This window comes from Protopterus annectens, chromosome 13.part0 (assembly GCF_019279795.1).
Source record: "Protopterus annectens isolate FY-2018-M chromosome 13.part0, PAN1.0, whole genome shotgun sequence".
Taxonomy (NCBI): Eukaryota; Metazoa; Chordata; order Ceratodontiformes; family Protopteridae; genus Protopterus; species Protopterus annectens.
The window spans coordinates 791,382,634-791,408,794 of record NC_056747.1 but is presented as its reverse complement, the minus strand read 5'-3'; the positions used below and the strand labels follow the sequence as shown (position 1 = coordinate 791,408,794).

Sequence of the window (26,161 nt, the reverse complement as noted above, 5' to 3'; positions counted from 1 at the left end):
TACAATGCGGATTTGATTCATTGGAAGCTTCCTGTAGAGCAGCTGTTAACTGGCTCTGTCATACGTAGACATGCTGGTTAAAAGAACAAGCCCTCCCTGACCATGTTAAAGCAAAATTATTGGATGCACCTTTACAGTAGGATGTATTATTTGGTGACAAAGCAGAAGAGGTTTTAAAGAAAATGGAGGATAAGGCAAAGTCTATGCAAACGGTCAAGGATTTTTTGCAGGTACAATCCCCTTGTTTCAGCAGAAATCGGCCAACAAAAAATGGTCCTTTCCAGCTTCAGACAGATCACAGAGGGGCAAATGTCAGTCACAGGGCCCTTACAAACCTCGCCAATGGGGTTCTGCTACCCAGAAAGGAGGAGAAGACAGGCCACAAGCTAGCAGAAGACCAACACAATGACTTTATCCTCAAACTACCAAGCAAATCTCTCCTGGCAGCTCCCTTGGGAAGGAAAACAAGCTTTTTTTGCAGACAACTGGCACATCATCACAAAAGACAAGTGGGTTCTAAACATTGTCTTTCAAGGATACAGATTCCACTTTCATACCTTACCAAGGATCAAAGGAATGCCAAACATGCCACCAAATCAATGGGCAGGAGCACAAAAACAAATTACAGCTCTCATGGACATGAGAGCCATTCAACAGATACCTACACAGGAGCAAGGGCAAGGATTTTACTCAAGACTCTTCCTAGTCCCAAGAAAGGACAAAGCATGGGGACCCATTCTGGATCTTTCAATTCTGAACACCTATCTGCAAGTACCAAAATTCAAGATGCTAACACTACAGCAGCTTCTTCCCATGCTGGGCAAGAATGCTTGCCTAGTCACTTTGGAACTCAAGGAGGCATACCTGCATGTCCCTATCAGGCAAAATTGCAGAAGATACCTCCGCTTCATTGCAGGTTCAACACATTATCAATTCTCTGCACTGCCCTTTGGCTTATCTACTGTGCCCAGGGTCTTCACAAAATGCCTGGCACCAGTAATTGCATACTGCAGACAAAGAGGAATTCAAATATACCCATACCTGGACGACTGCCTTATTCAAGCAGAAAGCAAGGGCATTCTTTTAAAGCATCTGGCATTTGTCAAACACCTTCTAAGTTGCCTAGGGTACACAGTAAACGAAAATAAATCAAAACTAGTGCCCTCACAAAACATAATATTCCTGGTTGCCAGCTTGAATACAGTGGCCCAGATGGCTTATCTCACGCCAGACAAACGACGACAGCTGATTCAATATTTCAAAATAATGGTAACAAAGACCCAACTCCCTGCAAGAAAAATTCTGCAGGCCTTGGGATTCATGGCATCTTGCATACTACTAATACCATTTGCAAAACTGCATATGAGGAAATTACATTGGTACCTGAAAAGTGTATGGACTCAGCACAGCCACAGCTTGGAAACTGATACCACTCATTCCTTGCCTTCAACAGGAGTTTCTATGGTGGGCACAGGCATGTCACCTCAACAAGGGTCAGCCTTTCACCTTACCCACAGCCAGGCAAACTATGACAACAGATGCATCGGACTATGCCTGGGGCGCACACATGGCAGGGCAGTGCATTCGGGGCAAGTGGACTTCAGATCAGAGGCATCTGCATATCAATCAAAAAGAAATGCTAGCAGTACAGAATGCCCTAACAGCTTTCAAGGACCTTCTCCACCCAGGACAACTAATAATAAAGACGGACAATACCACAGTAATGTGGTACATAAACAAGCAAGGGAGCACACATTCCTACCCTCTATGCAGGCAAGCAATGACCTTGTGGAACACTGCACTGTCTTACCAGGTTCAATTACAAGCACAATTCCTGCCAGGAAAGAAAAACACATTGGCAGACGACCTAAGCAGAAACATCATGGATCCACACGAATGGAAACTAGATCCGCAAGTGTTTGCAATGGTAGCTCAAAAATGGGGAAGCCCACACATAGATCTGTTTGCAAGCCCCCACAACCACCAACTTCAAAAATTTTGCTCAAGGACCTTCCATCCATTAGCTTGGAAAGTGGACGCCCTCATTCATTTGGAAAACATTAACAGTGTATGCCTTCCCTCCACTGCCTCTTCTAGCAAAGGTACTGCTGAAAGCCAGATTAGAGAGGCCACAAATGATACTCGTTGCACCAGACTGGCCATGCCAGCATTGGTATCCAATTTTAAGGAATATGGCCCATGGCCCACCATGGATTTTGCCACAAATTCCTCACCTGCTCACCCAGCGAGACAATCCGATTCTACACAGCCAGCTCAAGACTTTAAACCTGGCTGCATGGCAAATTACCTAAACAACCAGCCAACACCTTTATCCAAAGCTGTTATGGATGTCATTCTGGAGGCCAGGAGGCCCAGCACCAGGAAAACCTATTCAGACAAATGGAAAAGATTCTGCGCCCTTGATCCAAACATCCCTCAGATTCTACAATATTTAACTGAGATGTTACATAAAGGACTTTCCTTTTCATCTATTAAGATCCACGCCTCAGCAATTTTAGCTCATTACATCACAGATCCTCCTTTATTCTCACAAATCTCTCCTAAGACAGTACCTCAGAGGGGCTAAGAACTTAAGACCACCAAGGAGAGCTCTAACACCTACTTGGGATCTCAACTTTGTTCTGGAAAAGCTTGCACTGCCACCCTTTGAACCAGCTTTTTCAGCTGATTTAAAATTTCTTTCATGGAAAACTGCCCTACTTCTAGCAATAACCTCAGCTAGAAGAGTCTCAGAGCTACAGGCACTAATGGCAGTGGAGCCTTTCCTCATTTTTCCTCAAGACAGAGTCTCTCTACGAACTAACCCTTCCTTTATGCCAAAGTTGGTATCCAGTGTGGCCCTAAACCAAACCATTCACTTGCCCACCTTCTTCCCAAATCCCCAGAACAAAGGAGAAAGACTCCTGCACTCTTTGGACATTCACAGGCAATTACGTTACTACTTGGATAAGACTAAGGCTCTCAGAAAAACTGACCAGCTGTTTGTAGCCTATGCTACAGGATCACAAGGAAGAGCTCTCTCAAAACAGACCATTTCTAAATGGATAGGGCATTGCATACGTTTCTGCTACTCGCATCATGGGAAACCAGTACATGCTAACATTAGGTCCCACTCCACCAGGGCTACAGCTACATCAGCAGCCTTTCTCAGGGGAGTGGCAACCAAGGATATTCTGGAAGCTGCAACTTGGAGTTCAGTGCACACCTTCACCAAGCACTATCACCTACCTCTATACTCTAAGACTAGAGCTGGTTTTGCCACTGCAGTTTTGCAGGGCCTACTAGCTTCTTCTAACCTTGTTTGACTCCACCTCCCATCCTTGGCTTTGGGACTCAACCCAAGTGTGATGACTGCAGCAGGGTAACACGATGAACATAGTACAGTTTTGTACCTACCATAAATGTAGATGTTCGAGTGTTCACCCTGCTACAGTCCAGGTTACCCTCCCTCCATTCCCTCTGAAACAGCTGAACTTTTCTCTACCACTCTATCCTATACTACCTCTACCTCTGTGGTGTATTTGCTTGTGCCTAAGGGTTTTGTTTTATTTTTATATAGCTATATGTATGTGTGTGTATATATATATATATATATATATATATATATATATATATATATATTGCCTACCTATTGGGGGCACCTGACATCTGGGGCAAGAAAAACTGAAGAAAATGGCGTCAGATGCCTCTTATGTACCCCTGGTGCACTGACGTTGGGGAAGAAGCGACAGCAACCGACGCCGGACCAAGACTTTGGAATTCGGGCCGACTGCGGGACTGCCTGACAGCAGGATAAACCCAAGTGTGATGACGGCAGCAGGGTGAACACTCGAACATCTACATTTATGGTAGGTACAAAACTGTACTTTTAGCCTCCCTCCCGGGCCTCGGTTTCCTGACCAGCCAGGTTGGAGTCCGTAGCCTCGTCTTGGTCAACACGTTCTTTATCAGACATCGATATGCTTAAGATGATGAGGCGCTTTATCCGTACACAGATCCAGATGGGGGTCTTGCCAGCCTCCCCTCCCTCAGGAGGGTCAGGAGGGCGGAGCTCGCTTCATTTTTTCAGCCAATTTCTCCTTCCCCGATCTGATCTTCGGCTTCGGACTTCTTGGATCTGAGGTTGGCCCGCAACGCTGACAGCTGCATGGAGCATCTCAGATCTGACCCATTCGGATTCCAGCCACTCTCGGAGCCAGAGCCTGGGTGTCAGATCCGAGGGAGTGGAACCTTTTCCATCGGCTCTGACGTTGTCGGGCCAGGTTCTCTCCCTCGGAGTTCTGTCCACTTTGGGTCGGCTCCGATTCTCTTGTCTGATCCGGAGAGACAGGCCTCCTTAGCTTCCCAGGAGGACCGCTTTCCTTTGGCATTCGATGTGGTAGAATGGGTCCTCTCCATCAGATCGAGGCCCCTGACTGCCCCCTCGGAATCTGCCCAGACACCCTCGGCTCGGTCTACGGTCCCCATTGTCGTACCAGAGGGGACAGCCTGTGCCCGAAGAGCCACAGATGGTTCCCCCAGAGAAACAGATGACTTGCGAGCACTCCCTGGAGAGCCCCACGGGAGATGTGCCTCGCAAGCATACATGCAAGAGGAGGCAGAACTTGGACTCCTCCAAGTCCCTAACTGAGGACATAGATTTAGATGCTGGGGAGGGCTCCCCAAGATCACTTCCCAGTGATGTCTCCTTTGGAGACATCATGGAGATCCTGTGCAAGTGGGGAGGTTGGTCTGCCCCCAAGCTCTCCTCTGATGAGTCTGTGTTGTTGGAGGCTTTCGGCACGGGTCCTTCTTGACCAGGGATCACGTCAGTCACCCTGCTAGACAGGGGTCCAGGAAAGTAAATAATGTGGGAAGAAATAGCCAGGGAATTGTTATGGCTAGGCTTGTATAGGCCCTAGGGCTGATAGCCTAGTACCAACCTATGAACCTATGAGTCACGGATGATGGACCACCTAGGGAAGTGGGTGTATGCTTCAGCTACCTTTTCAGTAAGGGCGCTGAACTACTTGGCCCATGTCACGAGACTCCAACGCGATCTAGTGAAGGAGCTGGAGGAGTCTCCACCCAAGTCCATGTCGCAGGAGGACAAGGCTTCATTCTTCGTGAAAATGGTCACTCTGAGAGCAGTATCAAATATGTCCATGTGACTCCTCTCCCATGCTACGGAAGGGGTGGCTGGGTCTGGAGTGTCCATGAGGTGTAATGCCTGGCTCAGGTTGTGCCAATTCACGAATCCCTTTAAGGTGTCCTTTGCTAATGCCCCTTATGATGGCTAGACTCTTTTTGGTAAGATCATCAAAGAGAGACTAGTCCAGAGTGAGAAGGATGGGAAGACACTGTTTGCCATTGGGATCTGCTTCTCTAACCCTTAAAGGTCCTTTTCTCGGAACCAGAGAGGGCAAAAGTTCCCATGATTGTTAAGACTCCCAGACTCTCCTCCTCATTTAAGTCTGTTTTGGTAGCCCCTCATAAGCCTTCTATCGCAGCAAATGGAAACGTTTTTCTTTCTGGGCTTCTCAGAGGAGTTTAGATCCTTTTACGGCTCCTATTTCCACCATACTTGATTTTCTAGCTGATATTTTCCAGCATGAAGCTTGTTCTTCTATTATCAAAGTTCAGTTGGCTGCCATTTCTCATTTTCATGTGGGTGAGAAGTCTGCATCCTTGGCATCTTCTAGACTGTGTAAAGCTTTTATTAAAGGCACTTTTTTTGCTATGCCCCCCGGTCAGAGATCCTGTCCCCTGTGGGACCTTTCTATGGTTCTCCAAGCTCTGGTCACTCCGCCTTTCGAGCCTGCCACAACTGCAGATCTAAAATTTCTGTCCTGGAAAACAGCTTTTCTGGTGGCGATTACCTCTGCTGGAATGGTTTTGGAACTACAGGCCTTGTCCATAAAATTTCCGTACATGATTTTTCATATAGTTCCCCTTCGAACTAACCCATCTTTTTTTCCTGAGGTGACGTCACCAGTCAGTATCAATCAGACTATAAATTTGCTTGTGTTCTTTCCCAGTTTTACCAACAGGGTGGAATACAAACTACACATGTTGGATGTTCATAGACAGTTACGATTTTATTTACACAGGAGAAAATATTTTCGTAAATCTGATCAGTCGTTTGTTTCGTTCTATAGACCTTTTGGGCAAACCTATTTCCAAGGTCACTATAGCTAGATGGATTTCTTAATGCATCCTGCAGGTCTATAAGGACAAATGCATGTCTCCTCCAAGTCAGGTTAAAGCTCATTCCACTAGGTCCATGGCTTCGTCTGCAACTTTCTGGTCTAGGGTGTCTTTGGATGACATTTGCTCTGCAGCTACTTGGTCCTCATCTCATACGTTTATTTCCCATTACAAATTGGATTTAACATCTAGAAGGAGAGCATCCGCGGTGCTCCAGAATATCCTTCCATGAGGGTCTCCCAGGAGTTTAGTAGCTGGGGACTCTGTCCTACAGGTTGAAGACCAAATGAAGTAAACTACTTCAGATAAAGAAGTTACGTACTCACCACAATGTTCCATCTGAGTAGTTGTACTTCATTTGTCTTCAACCGTCCCTCCCTCCTTTCCCCGGACCTTGGCGCATGTTTAGCCTACAGGCAGTAGTATAGGTCACAAGTATGTTATCAGGTCGGGCTCGAAGTACAAGTTCTGCAAACTCGATGTGGGGATGGAAGGCAGTGGAGGTGTATTATGGGTAAGGGGAGGAGTCTGGAGCTCAGAGCTGATACTAGTAATTTTTGCCGGCTCGAATCTGATAAGGATCCATATCCCACAGGTTGAAGAAAATTAAGTACAACTATTCAGATGGAACGTTATGGTGAGTACATAACTTCTTTTTTCAGTCAAATGTGTCGTGAATGGGACCCACCTAACTTACAAATGGCAGTGGGAGGAAATGTTTTCCTTTACAGGGGATTCCTCCTTATCCACCAGACGAAACCCTTCTCTTACCTTCTGTACCACATCATATGCTGTCTCAGGGGTTAATAGAAGCTGTTACTCCTTTCCATTTGGGGAAAGGATTTTATTCAAGAATGTTTTAGTTCCAAAGAAAGAGAATTCCTGGATAACAGTTCTGGATCTTTATTTTCTCAGTCAGTCTGTGATAGTGCCCAAGTTCAATATGCTTTCACTTAACATGTTGCCCCTTCCTCTTTATTTGAGTTTTTATTAACCTTAAGATTTAAAAGATGTACATCATTACATTTTTGTTCATCCAGATTTCAGGTGTTTCTAGGCTGTCTCTTCCTTATCAAATAATTGTGGTGACTTCCTTCGGACCCAGACAATAGTTGGATGTTCATCATGTTTGTCACTGCTACAAGCGGTATGGGTTATAGCCTGCTAAGGATGTAACATCTGGACCGCTTCCAAAGCTTCATTGTACCTTCCATGTGTCCAAACTGTAAGGCAGCTTGAGCAAAGCTGACTAAAAGACAAGGCTGGGCACCAAGGCCCTCAGAGCTTTGCTGCCACCAAAGAGTACACTCCACTAAGGCTGAGGATCGATGGTCAGCTTGGTGCTGTTCTTTTGCCATTAGATAAGTTCTCTGTGAGATAAAACTTCCATTTTCTAATTAGTGTTTGTGTTAAAGCTAGGACCTTTGTGCATAAACACTGTCATAAGACTGCATCATATTTTTACATGGGAGTGCTTTCTTTTCCTGACAACTTTAAAAAGTGTATAAAGTAATTGAAAGCTGTTTTTTTTTTTCCCAGTGGAGAAATTGAGTTTAATTTACTTTTTGGGCTGACAGAGTGCTTCAGAGTGCTTTTTACTGTGTTTTTCTGTGAAAAAAAAAATACTTTAAAGACTTAGTTATTACCGTTATTTGCTTGTTGTCTTCCCTGAGAAAGAGGCACCATTTTTAGCATGATCATGGAGCAGATTACTGCTCCCACAGTCTGTCCTTCTCCCAGCAGCAAAAGGAGAAAGTTAAGCAAACAGCCTTTGCCACCTCTGCAGGCTGGCAATTTGCCTGACCCTTAGGTGGGTAACTCTGCTGTGGCCATTTGTTGCATCTCAGACCACTCATCATTTTACTCTGGATCCCTCTTGTGTAGCACCTACAGCCACTATGGACTGGAAGTTAGCGACATCCTCTGCTGCTGTTGGGGGTCCTTTTAGTGGGCAAGGGAGAGAGAGACTTGTTGGTCCTGGTAGAGGGAATAGGTAAAGCTTTCCTGTTGTGTCAGAATGCTGTGCCTATCCCTGGAGAAGCTGCTACTGGCATTAGTAACGCTGCTGGCCCCATTTTTCATGACAAAAATACACAGAATACTAAGAATGTGTCTGCATCTCCTCAGATTTCTTTAGACAGGAATAGTTTACTGGGTCTTGGACAATATTTTATTCAAGCTGTTGGTTCTTATAAAGTTTTCTTTTTTTTTTTTCTTAAAGTAGTTTTTGGTAAAAGAAAGAGGGATGCCCGTTTTCCTGAAGAGATTCAAGAATATGAATCTGATTAGGAGGGTGAAGGAACAGATATAAGGTTTTTCTCCTCAGATTTCTGATTCACACTCCGAAAAAAGCTCAGTTTTTGATTCTCCTGACTAGAAGTTCTCTTTCTGTAAGGCTGTTGCTAGAATGCAGAAAATACTATGAGTTATTACTGAAGGAATTTCCAGAACCTACACCTGTTCCTCCTGTTCTGTGTACTTTATAGGACGGGTGTGTTATTGCCTGCAGTTTTTCTGATAGACAGCCAGCTGCCCCTAAAAAGGCAAATAGGATGTGTAAAGATACTCTCAGGTTTTTATACACTATCCCCAAGCCAACACAGAAGCTATACCTTTAGTTGATTCCACTGCTGCTAAAACATTTAGTTAATTCCAATCCTCTTCTTTCTGAGGAGAATGGGAAAATTATTGCTGAGTATGGGAGATAAGTGTATACTTCTGCAACTTTCATTTTTAGAATTTTGAATTGTCAGATTTGCACGTTAGTTTGTTCAGACAATTGTGAAAGTATGAATAATGTTTTATCTGTACTTTCTTCTTGTGAGGAAAAAGCTTCTTTAAATTATTTAGTTTCTTCTGTTTCCCAGGTAGCTATTTGCTTACAGTGTGTGTGTATGACTCTTGATACTACTTCCAGGGCTGTGGCTACTGGCAATGTTTTGAGGAAGTTTCCATGGCTGCTTTTCTGAGAACCTCCTGGATGATTATGATATTTTATATTCCCTTTGGATAAAGATTTAGTTTTTGGCCCCTCTCTGCTGCTGAGGTGATGAAAGGGGAAATCTGATCCAGGGAATCTCAAAAAATGGCAGCCCTCCTTTTTCAAATTTTGTAAGGGGTTCTCTGACTCCTCCAATTAAAAAAAAAAAAAAAAAAAAGAATACACAGTCTTAAAACAAAGTAGGGGTTAACAGATGTTTAAGAAGAATTGGCAGGAGGTTCCAAAAAAGAAAAATCGAACCTCCCAAAACCATGAACAGTCCAACAAGTCTGACTTTTCAAGAAACCTTGTAATCCCTTCCCACCCTGGCCCCTTTCTTCTCCCAGAAAATGTGTATCTCCGTTTTTCTCTTTGGCAACAGATAGTTTCAGACAAATGGGTTCTGCAGATCATTTATCAAGAATACAGATAGCAGTGTGAGGAAATTCCTCCTTTCCAGGGGGTCATTCTTCATTCTCCAGATCAGAGTCTTTTGTTTACATTGGTTCCATCATATGCTGTCCCAAAGAGTTGATTGAACCAGTTCCTTTTTCCCAGGTGAGGAATTCTTTTCAAGGCTATTTCCAAAGAAAGAAAATGCTTGAAGACCAGTTCTGGATATTTCTTTACAGACGTTTTTGTGATAGTGTCCAAACCATCACTTCCATGTTCATACAGACTTCAGATGTTTTTTAAGACTTTGTGTGTCTGGTTGACATTATCAGTTCTCTGTGTTACCCTTCAGGCTATCCACTACACCAAGTGTGTTCACAAAATGTCTAGTTCCAGTTATATGTAGTTCATTGCAGACTACAGGATAATCCTCAATTTTCCATATTTAGATGACTTGCTTAACTTTGTTGAGTCTTTTTCAAAGTGACAGGAATCTCTCTTAGGTGAGAGATCTCTTACACAAGCTGGGATTCCAAGAGAACATTAAAAAGTCTTTCTTGACTCCCCCTGACAGGATTGTGTTTCTGTGATGTCGACTTCGACACCTTCGTTCAAAGAGCTTTTCTTCCAGAGGAAAAAAATAGGTCTGTATCTAGACTTTGTAAGGTTTTGTACTCAAACTGCAAGGGAATGCCTCAGGTTTTGGGGTCTCATGGCTTCTATGACTCTAATGGTACTCCTGGCAAGACTCCACATGAGAAAGATACAGTGGGTATCTGAAGTCTCTCTGGTCATAGTGCCAACTTCCTTTGTCTTTTCAAATCCCACTGCAGGGGTTTGTGAGAAGAGAAGCCATTTGGTGGAGAAAACAGATATCCTTAAAGGATAACAATGGGATTTTATTATTAAATGCTCAACTTCTCTGTCCTTTTTTCTCCCTATTTATTGTCCCTGCTATGAATAAACAACACAGTATTTAAAATGGTTTAAATTGACGGTTTCTCTCCTCTGGAAAAGTACTTGGCTGTACTGTGGTGATTTCACGTTCAAAAAACTTTTATCCCACCCTTGCTGCAATCTCCAATTCATTGATGTCATCAAGGCCACTGAATACATGTAGTTTTCTGGCCATTTGCCTCCCCAAACCAACATCACCATGACTGTCCTAACCCCCCCCCCATGCTGTGATGTCACAGCTCCCTGGTCCTCCTCCTACCCATATAGAAAGTAAAGGCTAGAACAAGGAAACAGTACATGAGTCAAGTCTCCTGCTGTGAGCTGTCAATCACAGCAAGTAACAGCTCAGATTACCCTTAGCACTTTGACAGCTAGGGAAGTTAGGTGTGAAGGGGAATGGGAGATGATTCTAAGTAGTATTATTAGGGCCTCACAAAAAAAATGCATTTTAGCCATTCTAAAAAGAAGCAGCAGTAAAAAGCACTTTGAGAGTTTCTTCTGGGACATTTGCAGTGTTTGTGTTTTAAAGTAGTCATTGAATGACATGAAATGATATTTAAAACGGCTGAAAGCAGTGTATGCATGTAAAAATCAATGCATTGACAGGAGCTTTAGGAAGAAAGAAGCCTGCGTGATGTAACTTTACAGAGGAGCACTGCATTTTTTTATACCTAGCGGGCACACTAAACAATCAGAATTACTTCGATGCCAGATCTCATGTGGTCAGACTCAGAAATTACTTATAAAATATTTAAAAACCTGTAAATAGTCCCAGACTGGTGTTAAATTGTAGTAAATACCAAACCATGATGGAATAAACATGTTTTTTGAGTCTGTGGGTGCAGTTCTTTTTTAAATCTAGGTCTTCTCTTCCTCCCTCCCTGTTTCAAAGCAGTCACCACAGACACTTCAGACTTTGCTTGGGGGGAGTAGTTTCAGAAAAGATAAAAGTGCAGGGAGTGTGGAACATCAAGGGCAACTGTAAATAAATATAAAAAATGATGCTTACCCTGATTAAGGCACTCAAATCTCTGAATAATGTTTGGTCCCCGAGACCTCTTCAGGGTTACAGACAATACTATAGTCATGGTATATTATCAGACAAGGGGGGACCAGGTCCTACTCCTACTCCCTTTGCAGACTAGACTTGTTAGCTTGTAATATAGTTTCACAGCACAGTCTCATTATCCAGGCTTCCTACATTCCTTTAAAATGTCTGTCAAAACGATGTGGCAGACAGACTGAGCAGGATAAGGGCAGACCCTCACAAATGAAAACTAGATCAGGGATTCTTCCAAGATTTTATCCATCTGTGGGGAGTTCAAGTAGACCTCTTTGCCTCCTCTTGGAATAGTCAACTGGCAAGATTCTGTTCTAGGACTTCATGCAGGAAGTCCTGGAATACAGATGCTTTTTTTCCTTGGACACAAATGTTTCTGTATGCTTTTTTCCACCAGTATCCAGGGTACTTATGAAGATTCAGGGAGAATCCTTAAAGGTAATTGTGGTGACTACCTTCTGGCTCAGGTAACCATATTTATCCCTTCTTTTATATGAGGCAAGGGGCAAGCTACCACAAGCTTCTCCACAGACTGGATTTGTTCTCCCAAGAGCTGAGGTGTTTGCACCCCAGCATCAGCCAACTTCACTTGACTGCCTGGATAATAAGGTCTTAATGGTGCCAAGAAAGCGTGCTTGTCATATATAAGCAAGTGGAAATGGGGTTTCTAGTTGATGCCAGCAGCATAAAACATAACCACCACCTACTCAGGGCTAGTGTGAATTACTGTCCTATGGCCTTTCTTATTCCTCTATCAAGGTTCATTTCAATGCAATCTCATGTCAAAATGGTTTTGAGATGGGTTTTGCACAAGTGGCTTCCAAGTAACTTGTGACCCCTCCTTGTGATCTGAATTCTGTCTTAGAGAAGCTAACACTTGCTCCATTTGAACCAATTAACCTGGCTAACTTGAGGTTCTTAACATGGAAACTAGTTTTACTGATTCCAGTCACATTTGGAAGAAGAGTATCTGAGTTGCAATCTCTTATGATGAGTTATCCCGATCTCATTTTCCCTGGGACAGGATTTCCTTGAGAACTGATCCTTTTTATGCCTAAAATGGTATCCAAGATAACTTTAAGCAAAACTGTCCATATCCCTGATGTTCTTCGTGTTTCACTGTTGTAGTCATTACATTTGGGTAATCCTGCTGACAGGTTGCCCTCATTCGGCCTGAATTCCAAAGTCTTGGGTCCTGCGTCAGCTGTCGTCGCCCCTTCCCTGACGTCAGGTCATCAGGGGTATAAAAGAAGCAACCTACGCCATTTTCTTAAATCTTTCTTGCCGCGCGGTGCCCGAAGCAGAAGCAGTTGGCAAGTGCCGGTTGGCCGACTCCTGAGATTTTCGAGTTCGAATTTCAGATCCGAAGTCTTATATAAAGCTAAGTACCCAGTTGGGGAAACTTATTTCTTGCTACAGAACCGATGTCAGAAGAAGTTAATAATTGTATTTCTTGTGGAAAGCAAATACCTCATAAGGACTTTCATTCTTACTGTATTCCTTGCCTAGGCCCTGATCATAACTTTCTGGGTTGTCACTTTTGTGCTAGATTTAACCAACACACTATTAAGCGTCTGTATGATTTTACTTTAAACTACTTTGGATGCAGGTTTAATTATCCAGAAATGTCGTCGGTAAGCCATCCGACTACCGGAGTTCACAAAAAAGAAAAGAAAAAGAAAGGCAGCCGAGGCCCAAAACCGACGACAAAGCTTCTCCTAAGCCAGTCGCCGGTACTCAGTGAGGTGCTTTCGCAGCCCCTGACAACCGCTACTTTAGAGTCGCAGGCCGCTACAGACTCCCACGTGGAGTTGGCCATGCTGCTGGAAACTCAAGGTATTGGAGCCTCAGATGCTAATCCTTCAGATGGGTCCGGAGCTGCTGAGCAGGCACCAGCTTCTGAGGGTGTATTCAGACCCTAACATCTATACATTAAACCGACTTCAAAGGCAAAGACTAAAGCACCTTCAAAGACAAAGAAGCAAATTCAAGAGCCACATGGACAGGCCTCCATGCCCAAAAACAGATGCTCAAAATGGCCAAAGACTTGATTACCTTGATCACGGGTTCCCATCCCCCTCCTGATAAGAGGCCTAGGCAAGAGACTGACTTTGAATCTTCAGATCAGGTTTCCATTTCTTCTGATTCCTCTTCTGATCAGGAATATTCTTTTCCCCCCATGAGGATTCTGATGCTGAAGAATCCATACCTTCAGCTTCACCTCCCGAGGACTATTCTTTTGGGGAAACCTTACATACCATGAGTGAGCATTTCCACTGGAAGAGCCAAGATTTTTCAGAATCTAAAAAGAGGCTCAGGGATTTCCTGTTACTACCTCAGCACAAGCCACTAGCCATCCCTCCTATGTTAGACATTGTAGATGTGTTTTCGGAGTCTAGCCTTACCCCGGACTCCTTACCTCCAGCTCCTGTTAAGCCTGACGGATATTGCAGGGTTCCTGACTCACATAAATTCCTTTTTAAAAACCCTGCTGTAGACCCAGAAACTATTTTTCAGGGTCCCAAGGGAGTTGAGGCTTCCGCTGCAAAAAACCCTACCCCTTCTGACAGGGATTCTAGGGCACTGGATAGATGGGGAAAAAAGGTTTACACATCTGCTACCTTGGCTATAAGGGCCTTAAACTGTCAGTTTCATATGCTCAAATATCAGCAACATGTCATGGCATTGCTTATACAGAAAATGTTGTTAAACTCTGAATGTGCAGAAAACAAGGAAATGCAGGATATAGTGAATGCAGCTGAACAAGTTGGAAAGCATACTTTGCAATGTGGTTTTGATTCTTTAGAGGCCTCCTGCAGGGCCGCAGTTACAGGTTCTGTAATTAGAAGGCATGCTTGGTTAAAGGAATAAAATCTGCCTGATCATGTTAAAGTTAAATTATTAGATGCACCTTTACAGCATGATACTTTGTTGTTAAGGCAGAAGAGGTGTTAAAGAAAATGGAGGACAAGGCTAAATCTATGCAACCGGTCAAAGATTTCTTACAAGTACAGCCACCTAGGTTTAGTAGACCCTGGCCAACAAAGAATTGGTCCTTTCCTGTGTCAGACCTCAAAGAGGCAGACCCAGACGCCCTAGAGGCAGATCCCAGGCGCAAGGTTCATACAGGTCAAAGCAATGGGGTGCTTCTACCTCCAAAAGTGGAGAAGACAAATCACAACCTTACAGGAAACGGTCCCAATGACTTCCCCCTGCCTGCACCAAGCACTTATTTCCTGGCAGCACCCTTAGGGGGAAAATTAGCACTTTTTTCTCAAAATTGGCACATTATAACCCAGGACAAGTGGGTTCTAAATATCGTGTCACAAGGCTACAAGCTCCATTTCCATACCCTGCCAAAGGCGAACGGCTGGCCAGATCTGCCAAAAAATCAATGGGCAAAGGCACAAAAACAAGTCTTATCCCTCATGGACATGAAGGCCATTCAACAAGTGCCAGAGCAAGAGCGGGGACAAGGATTTTACTCAAGACTGTTCTTGGTACCCAGAAAGGACAAGGTCTGGAGGCCAACACTGGTCCTATCGATTCTGAACACATTCCTGGATATACCAAAATTCAAAATGTTGACTTTGCAGCAGCTTCTGCCCATGCTGGGCAAGAACGCTTGGCTTGTAAATTAGACCTAAAAGAGGCATACCTGCATATCCTAATCAGACAGCTATGCAAAAGATAACTCAGATTCAAAGCTGGCTCAATGTATTACCAATTCTCTGCACTGCCCTTTGGCTTATCTACTGCGCCCAGGGTCTTTACAAAGTGCCTGGCACCAGTAATTGCATTCTGCAGACAGAGGAATACAAATATATCCTTACTTGGACGACTGTCTAATTCAAGCAGAGAACAAGGACATCCTTCTACACCATCTGGCGTTTGTGAAAAAACTTCTAACATGCCTAGGGTACACAGTCAACAAAAATAAATCAAAACTAGTTCCCTCTCAAGAGATAATATTCCTGGGTGCAAGCTTAAATACAACTGCCCAGATGGCTTATCTCACGCCAGACAAACAAAGGCAACTGACTACCTATTTCAAAATGTTAGCAACAAAGGCCCAGTTATCTGCAAGAAAAAATCTGCAGGCTTTTGGCTTCGTGGCATCCTGCATCCTACTAATTCCATATGCAAGACTGCATATGAGGAAACTTCAAGGGTACCTAAAAAGTGTTTGGACTCAACATTGCCACAGCCTGAAAACTGTAATTACTCTCATTCCCTGCCTGCAACAGGAGTTTCGATGGTGGGCAAAGGCTTGTCACCAAAACAAGGGTCAGCCGCTCACATTACCCCCAGCCAGGCAGACAGTAACAGATGCATCAGATTATGCCTGGGGGGCCCACATGGCAGGAAGATGCATTCAGGGAACATGGACCTAAAACCAAATGCATCTACATATCAATCAAAAAGAGATGCTAGCTGTTCAAAATGCCCTGACAGCCTTCAAGGACCTACTTCATCCAGGACAACTACTGATAAAGACAGACAACACCACGGTCATGTGGTATATAAACAAGCAGGGGGGCACACATTCTTACCCCCTTTGCAGACTAGCCATGACTTTGTGGTTCACAGCATTGACTTACCAAGTACATCTGCAGGCACAGTTCCTGCCAGGAAGGAAAAATACTCTGGCAGACGATCTAAGCAGAAACCTCATGGTTCCCCACGAGTGGCAGCTGGATCCACAAGTCTTCAGCATGATGACAAGGAAATGGGGATGCCCGGACATAGATCTATTTGCCTCCCCTCACAACTACCAACTAAAGAGGTTTTGCACAAGGATTTATCACAGACAAGCATGGAAAGTGGACGTCCTATCCTTCAGCTGGAAAAACCTATCAGTATATGCCTTTCCCCCTCTGCCTCTCCTCCCCAAGGTACTCCTAAAGGTCAGACAGGAGAAGCCAAAGATGGTACTGATTGCACCAGACTAGCCCTGCCAGCACTGTTACCCAATATTAAGGAGCTTGTCTCAATGCCCAGCTTGGACCTTACCTCAAGTACCGCATCTACTGTCCCAGCAAAACAATCATATCCTGCACAGCCAGCTCAGGACTTTAAACCTGGCAGCATGGCGGACACTACACACCTCTCAGCAAAGCTGTGATGGATGTCATTTTGGAAGCCAGAAGGCCTAGTACTAGAAAAATTTTATGCTGGCAAATGGAAGAGATTCTGTGTTTGGAACCAGGCACAAGGAACAGATACAGCTGTGCCAAATATTCCTCAGATTTTACAATACTTAACTGAGATGCTGGACAAAGGCCTATCTTTCTCATCTATTAAAATTCATGCCTCTGCCATTTCGGCTGATTACAATGCAGAGCCACCAATCTTTTCTCATCCCTTATTAAAACAGTACCTCAGAGGAGCCAAAAATTTAAGGCCTCCAAGGAGATCACCAATGCCTGCATGGGACCTCAACTATGTCTTGGAAAAACTCACCCTGCCTCCTTTTGAGCCAGCTGCTACTGCTGATATAAAGTTTTTATCTTGGAAAACAGCTCTGCTTCTAGCAATAACTTCTGCAAGACGAGTTTCAGAGCTACAGGCACTTATGGCTGTGGAACCTTCTATCATTCTTTATCCGGACAGGGTCTCCCTGAGGACAAACCCAACATTTATGCCTAAAGTGGTGTCCAGTGTGGCTCTTAACCAAACCATTCATCTGCCAACTTTTTACCCAAATCCACAGAACAAGGGGGAAATAGTTCTGCATTCTTTGGACGTACACAGACAGCTTAGAGTCTACTTGGACAGAACCACAGTTTTCAGAAAGACAGAGCATTTACTAGTGGCATATGCTGCATGATCACAAGGAAAGGCCATCTCAAAGCAGACTATTTCAAAGTGGATAGGCCACTGTATTCGTTTCTGCTACTTGTACCATGGCAAGCCAGTGCCTAAGGGCATTAGGCCACATTCCACCAGAGCTGCAGCCACTTCAGCAGCCTTTCTCAGGGGAGTACCAACCAAGGACATTTTAGAGGCAGCTACTTGGAGTTCAGTGTACACCTTTACAAAGCACTATCATCTGCCACTCTACTCTAAATCCAGGGCAGGCTTTGCCACTGCAGTTTTGCAGGGTCTCATAGCCGCTCCTAATGCTGTTTAGCTCCAGTCTCCCAACCATAGCTTTGTGATCTACCCAAATGTAATGACTGCAACAGAGAAACACGAAGAACATAGTACAGTTGTGTAGACGTACCATAAATGTAGATGTTCGAGTGTATTCACTGTTGCAGTCCAGGTTACCCACACCGCCATCCCCCCTTTTCTTCTGATGGAACTTATCTTTCCTTCTCTGATTTATACAACCTATGTGGTGTATTTGCTTGTGGATGAAGGTAAAGTTTATATTGCTGCATGTAATTTTATATATAGATATAAATTTTGGCTACCCTTTTAGGGGGCACCTGACATCTGGGGCAAGAAAAACTAAAGAAAATGGCATCGGCTGCTTCTTTTATACCCCTGACGACCTGACGTCAGGGAAGGGGTGATGACAGCCGACGCAGGACCCAAGACTTTGGAATTCAGGCCGACTGAGGGCAACCTGCCAGCAGGATTACCCAAATGCAATGATTGCAACAGTGAATACACTCTAACATCTACATTTATGGTAAATGTACACAACTGTACTTTTTCTTTCTTGAAGCTAAAAATGAGGTAGAAAGGGTACTCAACACCTTGGATGTCCACAGACAATTCTGGTACTATCTTAGTCTTTCAGATCATCAGATCAGTTGTTCAAGTATTGTGAAGGTAAGAAAGGACAACCTATGTTAAAACAAACTATTTCCAAATGGTTGTCAAAGGTATTACCTTTTGTTATACTCTCCTTAACGAAACTATTCCAGACAAGGTAAAGGCCCGCTCTACCAGGACCTTTACTTCTAAGACTTTTTGGAAAGGGTTGTATTCTTGAAGCATTCTAGAATCTGCCACTTGGACCTCTGCACATACAGTGCACTATAAGCTTGATTTCTTTAAGTCCAGGTCAGGCTTTGCTATGAGCATTCTTCAAGGGCTGTTGGACTTTTCTCCTTCCACCTCCCAAATGAAGTAAGCTAGCGTAATCTATCCAAATAGCTAAGGCTGCTACAGCATGATTAATATGATGAACATAGTACAGTTATGCAAGTAAATTTACCATAACAGTACATATATGAATGATCACTACTGTAATAGCTGCTTCCTTTCTCCATCCCCCTTTGTTTTTTGATGTGTTTTTTTTTATGCCAGGATGTGGACATTTATGCTTTGCTGTTTCTAGCATTATCCTTTCTGGGCTCAGCCTCCCTGTCTGTGCTGGTAGGCAAACTCTGAGGGGCTTGGTGCCCAAACTTGTCTTTTAGTCAGCTCAAGCTGTCTTGACAGTTGGGGTGCATGGAAGGTGCCCTGAAACTTCGAAGCTGGCTATTATATCCTTGGCAGGATACAACCCATATAGCCAAAGATGCTGCAGTAGTGATTATTTGAACATCTGTTGTTATGGCAAGTTTACTTAACCATACTTTCTCCCTTCTTTTAGAATCTGCCAAGGACAATTACTACAAACTTTCTCACAGATTGGATTTAAGTCGCACAAGATCTGGGTTGTTTGATGCATCCTTACCCTAAAAACTACAACTGACTGCCTTGGATGATGAGTTCTTAATTCTGTCCAGATACCTTTTCAGACTGGCTAGGACCAAAGTGTTTTACTCCTGGTCTAGCCCATTACAGGCTACAGGGTATCGACGTTTCCATGTTTAGGTGACTTGCTTATCTTTACAGAGGCTTTTTCAAAGTGTCAGGAATCTCTCACCTAGGCAAAATGTCTGCTAAATAAGCTGGGATTCTAAGAGAACATTCAAAAGTCTTTTGACTCCCACTACACAGGATTGTTTTCCAGGGGTGCCTGCTAGACATCTTACTACAAAAAGCTTTTCTTCCACTTGAAAAAAAAAACGATCTATGTTTAGATCTGTTTCAGAGGTTACCACTCAGACTTCTGGCACAGTGAGGGCATGCCACAAGATTCTGTCTCTCATGGCATTCATGATTCTCATGGTACCTTTTGCAAGACTCCACATGAGGGGGAGGTACAATGGTATTTGATGTCCTTTTGGTCCCAAAATCAGCACCTAATGCCTTTTCATATCCCATTAATGAGATTTATAAAAAGTGGAATCACTTGTTGAAAACCTCATGTTTCCCTGAATCCAGGTCTCCCATTCTCCCCTGTTGTTTCAGAGCAGTCTGTCACTACAGATGCTTCGGACTTTGCTTGGGGAGTAATCAAGAGGAGTAAAAGTGCAAGGTCACTGGAGCAGGGAAACTGGACAAAAACACACAAACATAAGAGATGCTAGCTCTTATTAAAGCTCTCAACTCTGAGTAATCTGTGGTCCCCAGGTCCTCTTCATGTAGTTAGACAGTGCCACAATGAAGTGGTACATAAGGAAGGGAATCAAGATCTTCCTCCCTTTTCAGACTAGCCATGTTCATGTGGGATATAGGTTTACAGTACAGTCTGACTGCAGGAATCTTACATTCCAGCAGAGCAAAATTATGTGGCAGACTAGCTGAGCAGGGCAAAGGCAGACTCTCATGAAAGGAAACTGATATGATCCATCTGTGGAGAATTTGTCAGGTAGACATTTTACCTCCTCTCTAAACAATCAGCTGGCAAAATTTATGTGTCAGGACTCCATGCAAGAATTCCTAGAAGACAGAAGATTCCTTATCTTTCCTTTGCACAGGAATGTTCCTTATGCTTTTCCACCCTTTCCATGACCATCTCCAAAGATCCTTGTAACTTTCTTCTGGCCGAGGCAGCAGTGGTTCTCCCTTCTGTCCTAGGCAGCAATAGCTCTCCCTTATTTTTGGAATTGGCCTGGGGCAATTACCACAACTTCTTCACAGACTGGATTTCCTCACACTAGATCATGGATATTTGATCTGTCCTCAGCCCAAACTACTAGAACTGAGTGCCTTGGCTGATAGGGTTCTAATATGTTCTAAGCACCTATTTTCTGAGGTTGTGCAGCTGCTTCTAGAAAATCATATAGTTGCAATTGGAAAAGGTTTTCTAGTTATTGCCAACAAAACAGCTAGCACCCATTCAGTCCTAGTTTTTCTGTGGCTTTACAGTGTTTGTGTGAAACAAAATACAGATAGACATTTAAGAAGAAATGGCAAGGGGGTTCCAAAAAGAAACCTCAAACCTCCCTGGTTTACCCCTGTATCAAGGTTTGTCTGTCGGACATTGCAGCATGTCCACACTTTTGAGACCCCTCTTTCCATGCAATCTCATGATAAAGTGTTTGAAAGAGGTGCTATGTATGAATCTTCTCGGAAGTCTAATGGTTCCTCTTTGAGATCTTAGTTTTGTGTTGGGGAAACGCGCTTGCTCTATCTGGCTGGCATGGTTTATAACATGGAGATCTGTTGTGTTGATATCAGAGTTGTAAGCTCTTATGGTGTTTCCAACATGTCATCTTGTACAGAGACAAGAGTACTTTGAGAACTTATCTTTCGATGACTAAAATGGCATCCAAGGTTACTTTGTCAGTCTGTCTCTCTTCTTTTCTGAACACCAAACTGAGGGAGAAAGATTTCATACCTTGGATGTCCGCAGACAACCCTGCTACTGCCTTGACAGAACCAAATATTTTATAACTTCTGATCAGTTCACTTCTTGTGAAGATAAGGGGCCATCTGTGTCAAAGCATATTTCCAAATGGTTATCTTAGGCTGTTACCTTTTGCTATTCCCGCCACAACAAAAGGGTTACACTTGAAGTATTCTGGAAGCAGCAGCTTGGTTCTCTGTGCTTTTTTACAAAGCACTGCAATCTACATTCTCTTGCCAGGTGTAGGCAGGCTTTGGTAGGACCATTCTCCAGGGGTTCTTGGACCCTTTTCCTTGCACCTCCCAGTCCTAAGGTGTGGTAATCTACCCATATAGCTTTGGCTACTAGCGGAGATCATTATGAAGAAGATAGTACAGGTGTAGAAGTAAACTTACCATATCAGTTGATGGTCAAATTATCACTGCTGCAGTAGACACTCCTGGTCTCCCTCCCTCTGTTTTTTTGCGTGTTTTTTATGCCAGGGTGTGACCATCAATTTATTTTCTTAGCTGTTTTCTCTCAGGGGTAAGCATCCCTCTCAGTTGGCATGAAATCTCTGAAGGGCGTTGTGACCAGACCTGTCTTTAGTCAGCTCAGCTCGAGCTGACTAATGGTTTAGGCACATAGAAGATGCCCTGAAACGTTGAAAGCTTTCTGTTGTAAGTTTAATTTGACAACTGTACTTTCTTTAGTAGCGCTCACTTATAATGGAAGTTGTACATTGTTTGTACATCTGATATTTGTCTTCAAACAGCAGTAAGATAGAAAGGTTTTATGAAGAATGCCATAACAGTGATAAGAGGTTGATGGTAACAAAAGTAGTTGAAATGTTGTTATACTCCAGGCTTTTGTTTTTGTGTAGGGTTAGTGGAGCATGGACGAAATTGGGCAGCAATCGCTAAGATGGTAGGCACCAAAAGTGAAGCTCAGTGTAAAAATTTCTACTTCAACTACAAAAGAAGGCATAATCTTGATACTCTTCTTCAGCAGCATAAACAGAAAGTAAGTATAGCATCTTGTATTGGCTGTTTCATTTTATGATCAAAGAGAATTTGCTGTTGACGTAGTTGTTAGTGTGTAGTTCTGGTGAAGCTGTACTTGTAGAAAAAAATAACTCGCTGATTTATCATCACATTGCAGTACATCAGAATGTTTGTTTTTCTGCAAAAGTAAAACCTCTTCGGACTGATACAGAAGTGCTGGTATGAACAGTAGCAGTGTGAGAGATGGAATAAGTATAGTAATTGCCACAAAATTAGATTTTCTTTTTGGTATTGGTGTTGTGGTACTGCCTTTGTACTTCATAGGTAGATACTAGGCTGTCTGCCCAAGGGCATTTATAAGCCTAGCCAGAGTGTGTTGGCTTTTGCCTCCCTTTTAAGTTAGTTTCCTGGGCCTCTGTCTAGCAGGGCCATTGAAGTGATCCCAGGGGTAAATTTACGATTTCCCATCCACTCGTCAAGATTTCTTTTGAAGAGAGTCAGTGAGGGGCTTTGCCTAACATAAACTGGGATTCTATTCCAGAGCAAGGGAAGTCTCTGGGACAGGAATCTGTCCCTCAAGCATGTCCTGTTGATTGTTATACTGAGGTTTAATTCACTTAGAGCGTGTGGCTCTAAGAGATTTGGTTTTCTTGAGGTGGAGCATGTCCATTAATTCCGGGTTGGACATGGCCTTATATGTCAGGCAGAGATCACCTCTGAGCAGGCGGTAAGCAACCGAGTAGAGCTGGAGTTTCTTTAGTCAAGCCGCATAGGGCATCTGTTTGAGGCCCATGATTCTCTTGGTGAGGTATTTCTGTGGTCTTTCCAGCTGTTGCAGGTGTCGAGTAAAGTACATTCCAAATGGGGCATTGTACTCTACTTTGGGCCTAATGAGTGATGAGTAGAGGGGGCACACTGACCTCTCTTGATCTAGATGTGTGAACCCTTACGTGATTAGGTGGGCTACATAGAAGGAATTTCTAACCACTTTGGCAATGTGATTATTAAAGGAGAGGTTTCTATCTATCTGGGTCCTCAGGCCCCTAATTACATCTTCCGTACTTAGTGGATTACCACCTATGTGATAATTCATGAGCACTTTGTTTTTCCAAAAGGGGATGACTATGCATTTTTTGGCATTTAGCTTGAGGCCATGGTTCTGACACCAGGTATTGGTCTCTGTGAGACCCTTATGGAGGATGTCTGTGTCAGCCGGAGAGTCTATTATGGCCCCCAGTTTGCAGTCATCTGCGAACTTGGTCAGCCGTAGTCCTCCTGTGCTTGCCTGTACCTCAGAGAAGTGTATACCGAACAGGATGGGTCCCAGGACCGAGCCCTGTGGGACGCCACTTGTAACTGGTTTAGAGTCGGACATGGCACCCGCAACTCTGACTATATGTGTTCTATCCGTGAGCCTGTTGGCAATCCATCCCGTGACATAGGGGTTAATGTTCAAGCTGGTGAGCTTCTGTGATGCCAGAGTGGGGAATGGTGTTGAAGGCCTTAGCGAGGTCCAGGCAGGCTGTGTGGACTACCTTTTCTTCATCTATGGCCTTGGTAACTGTTTCAAAGAAGTCAACTAGGCTTAGGAGGCAGGATCTGCCTTTAACAAAGCCGAATTGGATAGGGTCCAGTGTCTGGAGGTTCCCAATGTCTTTGAGTTCCATGATGATTCGCTCCATAACTTTGCAGACCAGGCTAGTCAGGCTTATAGGGCGATAGTTCCCAGGTTCTGTTGTGGCACCACCTTTGTGGAGCTGGATGACTGTTGCTGTACGCCATTCTTTGGGTACATAGCCTGTGGTAAGGCTGAGTTTGAACAGTGTATTTAGGTGAGGGTTTAGTTCATTTTGGAGCTCATGTAAGACGCAGCCTGGGATACCATCCGGTCCCATTGATGCTGTGTTTTAGCTTTGGAGAGGGCTGTTTTTACCTGCATGTCCGTGATGTCTGGGGCTCTGCATTCTTCTGGGATGGACAATGGGCCCTTTTGGGGGTGGGGGGGGGTAAAGTTTGCACTGAACCTGTCAGCCAGGATGTTAGCAATGTCTTTTGGTTCAGTGTATTTTTTGCCATTTTGCACTAGCTCAGAGCATATCTGAGAGCTGCCACCGAGATTCTTGACATAGCTAAAGAAGGCTTTGTGATTGTCTTTAGTCTTTGGCAATTTTTCTTTCGAAACTGTCCTTGGATGATTTTATGAGGGATCGTAGTTTCTTGCTAATACTGATCAGTGATGCTTTTCCTTTTTGGGATTTTGCTCTATCATGTAATAGTTTCCTCCTTCTGTTGTATAGCTTATTTATGGCCAGGGACCACCAGACTGGTTTCCTCTTTTTGGAGGAGTGAGTCTTGGGTTTACTTGGGATGGCTCAATCCATGCTTTCCTGTAGGTGCTCATAGAATGCATTTGTAAAGGATTCTGCAGTTTGGGCAGCATTATCCTTTAGCAAGTGGGCTTTGAAACTTTCCACCTTGGTCTTGAGAAGTGTGAAGTTGGCTTTTGAAAAGTTTTTCACAGTGGTTTCCTTGACTGGGGGTGGGGTCGGGATGTGGATGTCCAGTGTGATTAGTTTATGATCTGATCTTACCAGCGAGGGGTTTACCTCTGGTGTGGAGCACTGATCCCCCATGTTGGTGATGATCAGGTCCAGTATGATGTCACCTCTTGTGTGCTTGGTGACCAGCTGTTCCAGGGCGTTTGAGTTTATAAACTCTAGGAAGCATTGGGCAAAAGAGTTTGTACTTGAGTAGTTATCCCAGTCAGTGTTTGGGTAGTTGAAATCTCCCAATGTCATGGTGTTAGGTAGGACCTTTATATTTTCCAATGTTCTCAGGAATGCTGTGTGGGGGTCTTGAGACAAGATAGGTGATCTGTAGCAAGCTACAATCTGAAAAGCAGCTTTGCCCACTGTTAGTTGCACGTGGATGGCCTCTAAGGCCTCGTGCTGTGCTGCTAACCTGGAGGTGTGGGTATCCTTTATAAAAATGGATACACCCCCCTCCTTTTGTATTTTGGTCTGGGTTCTGGGGCTGAAAGGTATGGTATGAGTTGTAGCCTGTAGTGCTGGGGTGTTCTCTGGATTCTTAAACCAGGTTTTTGTTACTGCACAGACATCAATTTTCTCCATGCTACAAAGTGCCTCGAGTGCGTGCATTTTGAAGATGTTCATCGTGCATACAGCTGCAGTCATTACAGATGGGTTATCCTGCCGTCAGGCGGGTCCTCGGTCGGCCGAATTCCAAAGTCTAGGTCCAGCGTCGGTTGTCGTCGCTTCTTCCCTGACGTCAGTGCGGCAGGGGTACAAAAGAGGCAGCCAACACCATTTTCTTCAGTCTTTCTTGCCGTGCGGTGCCCGAAGCAGAAGCAGTTCGCAAGTGCCGGTCGGCCAGCTCCTGAGATTTATGAAAGTATTTCAGCCGAAGTCTTCTTGAAAGCTAAGTACTCCGCTGGGGAAACTTTTCTTGCCTCAGACCGATGTCAGACAAAGTTAATAATTGCATTTCTTGTGGGAAGCAAATACCGCATAAGGATTTCCACTCTTTCTGTATACCTTGCTTCGGCCCAGACCACGACGTCTCGGCCTGCCGTTTTTGTGCTAGATTCAACAAGTGCACTATTAAGCGCCGGGCGGAGTTCACCCTTCATTATCTTGGCAAAAAATGTAATTATATTATGTCGTCGGATATTCTGACTCCAGTTTTGAGCAAAAGACGCAAAGATCAGGATTGACATCCGAGGTCCGCATCGACCACTGAGACCACGCTTAGGCCGACTACCAGTTCTCAGCGAGGCGCCTACGCAGCCCCTGAGTACCGATGACACTACACTACCGGTGACTACAGTACCCGAGGTCGCAGGCTCCTCGGTCCCCATTTCTACTGCAGATACCGACGCCACTCTTGGCGGGGAAACTCAGAATTTAGACAGGCCTGCCATTTCT

The 26,161-nt window shown here is 44.1% G+C and overlaps 1 protein-coding gene across 1 annotated transcript in view; it reads left to right on the top strand.

The window, feature by feature from the left end:
• The window catches only part of NCOR1 (nuclear receptor corepressor 1), a 4,682,182-nt gene that overhangs the window by 2,467,046 nt on the left and 2,188,975 nt on the right, over positions 1-26,161 (top strand). Inside the window, exon 17 of the mRNA XM_044054890.1 lies at positions 22,097-22,236. Within this exon, the coding sequence (XP_043910825.1) occupies positions 22,097-22,236 (140 nt within the window). The remainder of the gene's footprint in view (positions 1-22,096; positions 22,237-26,161) is intronic.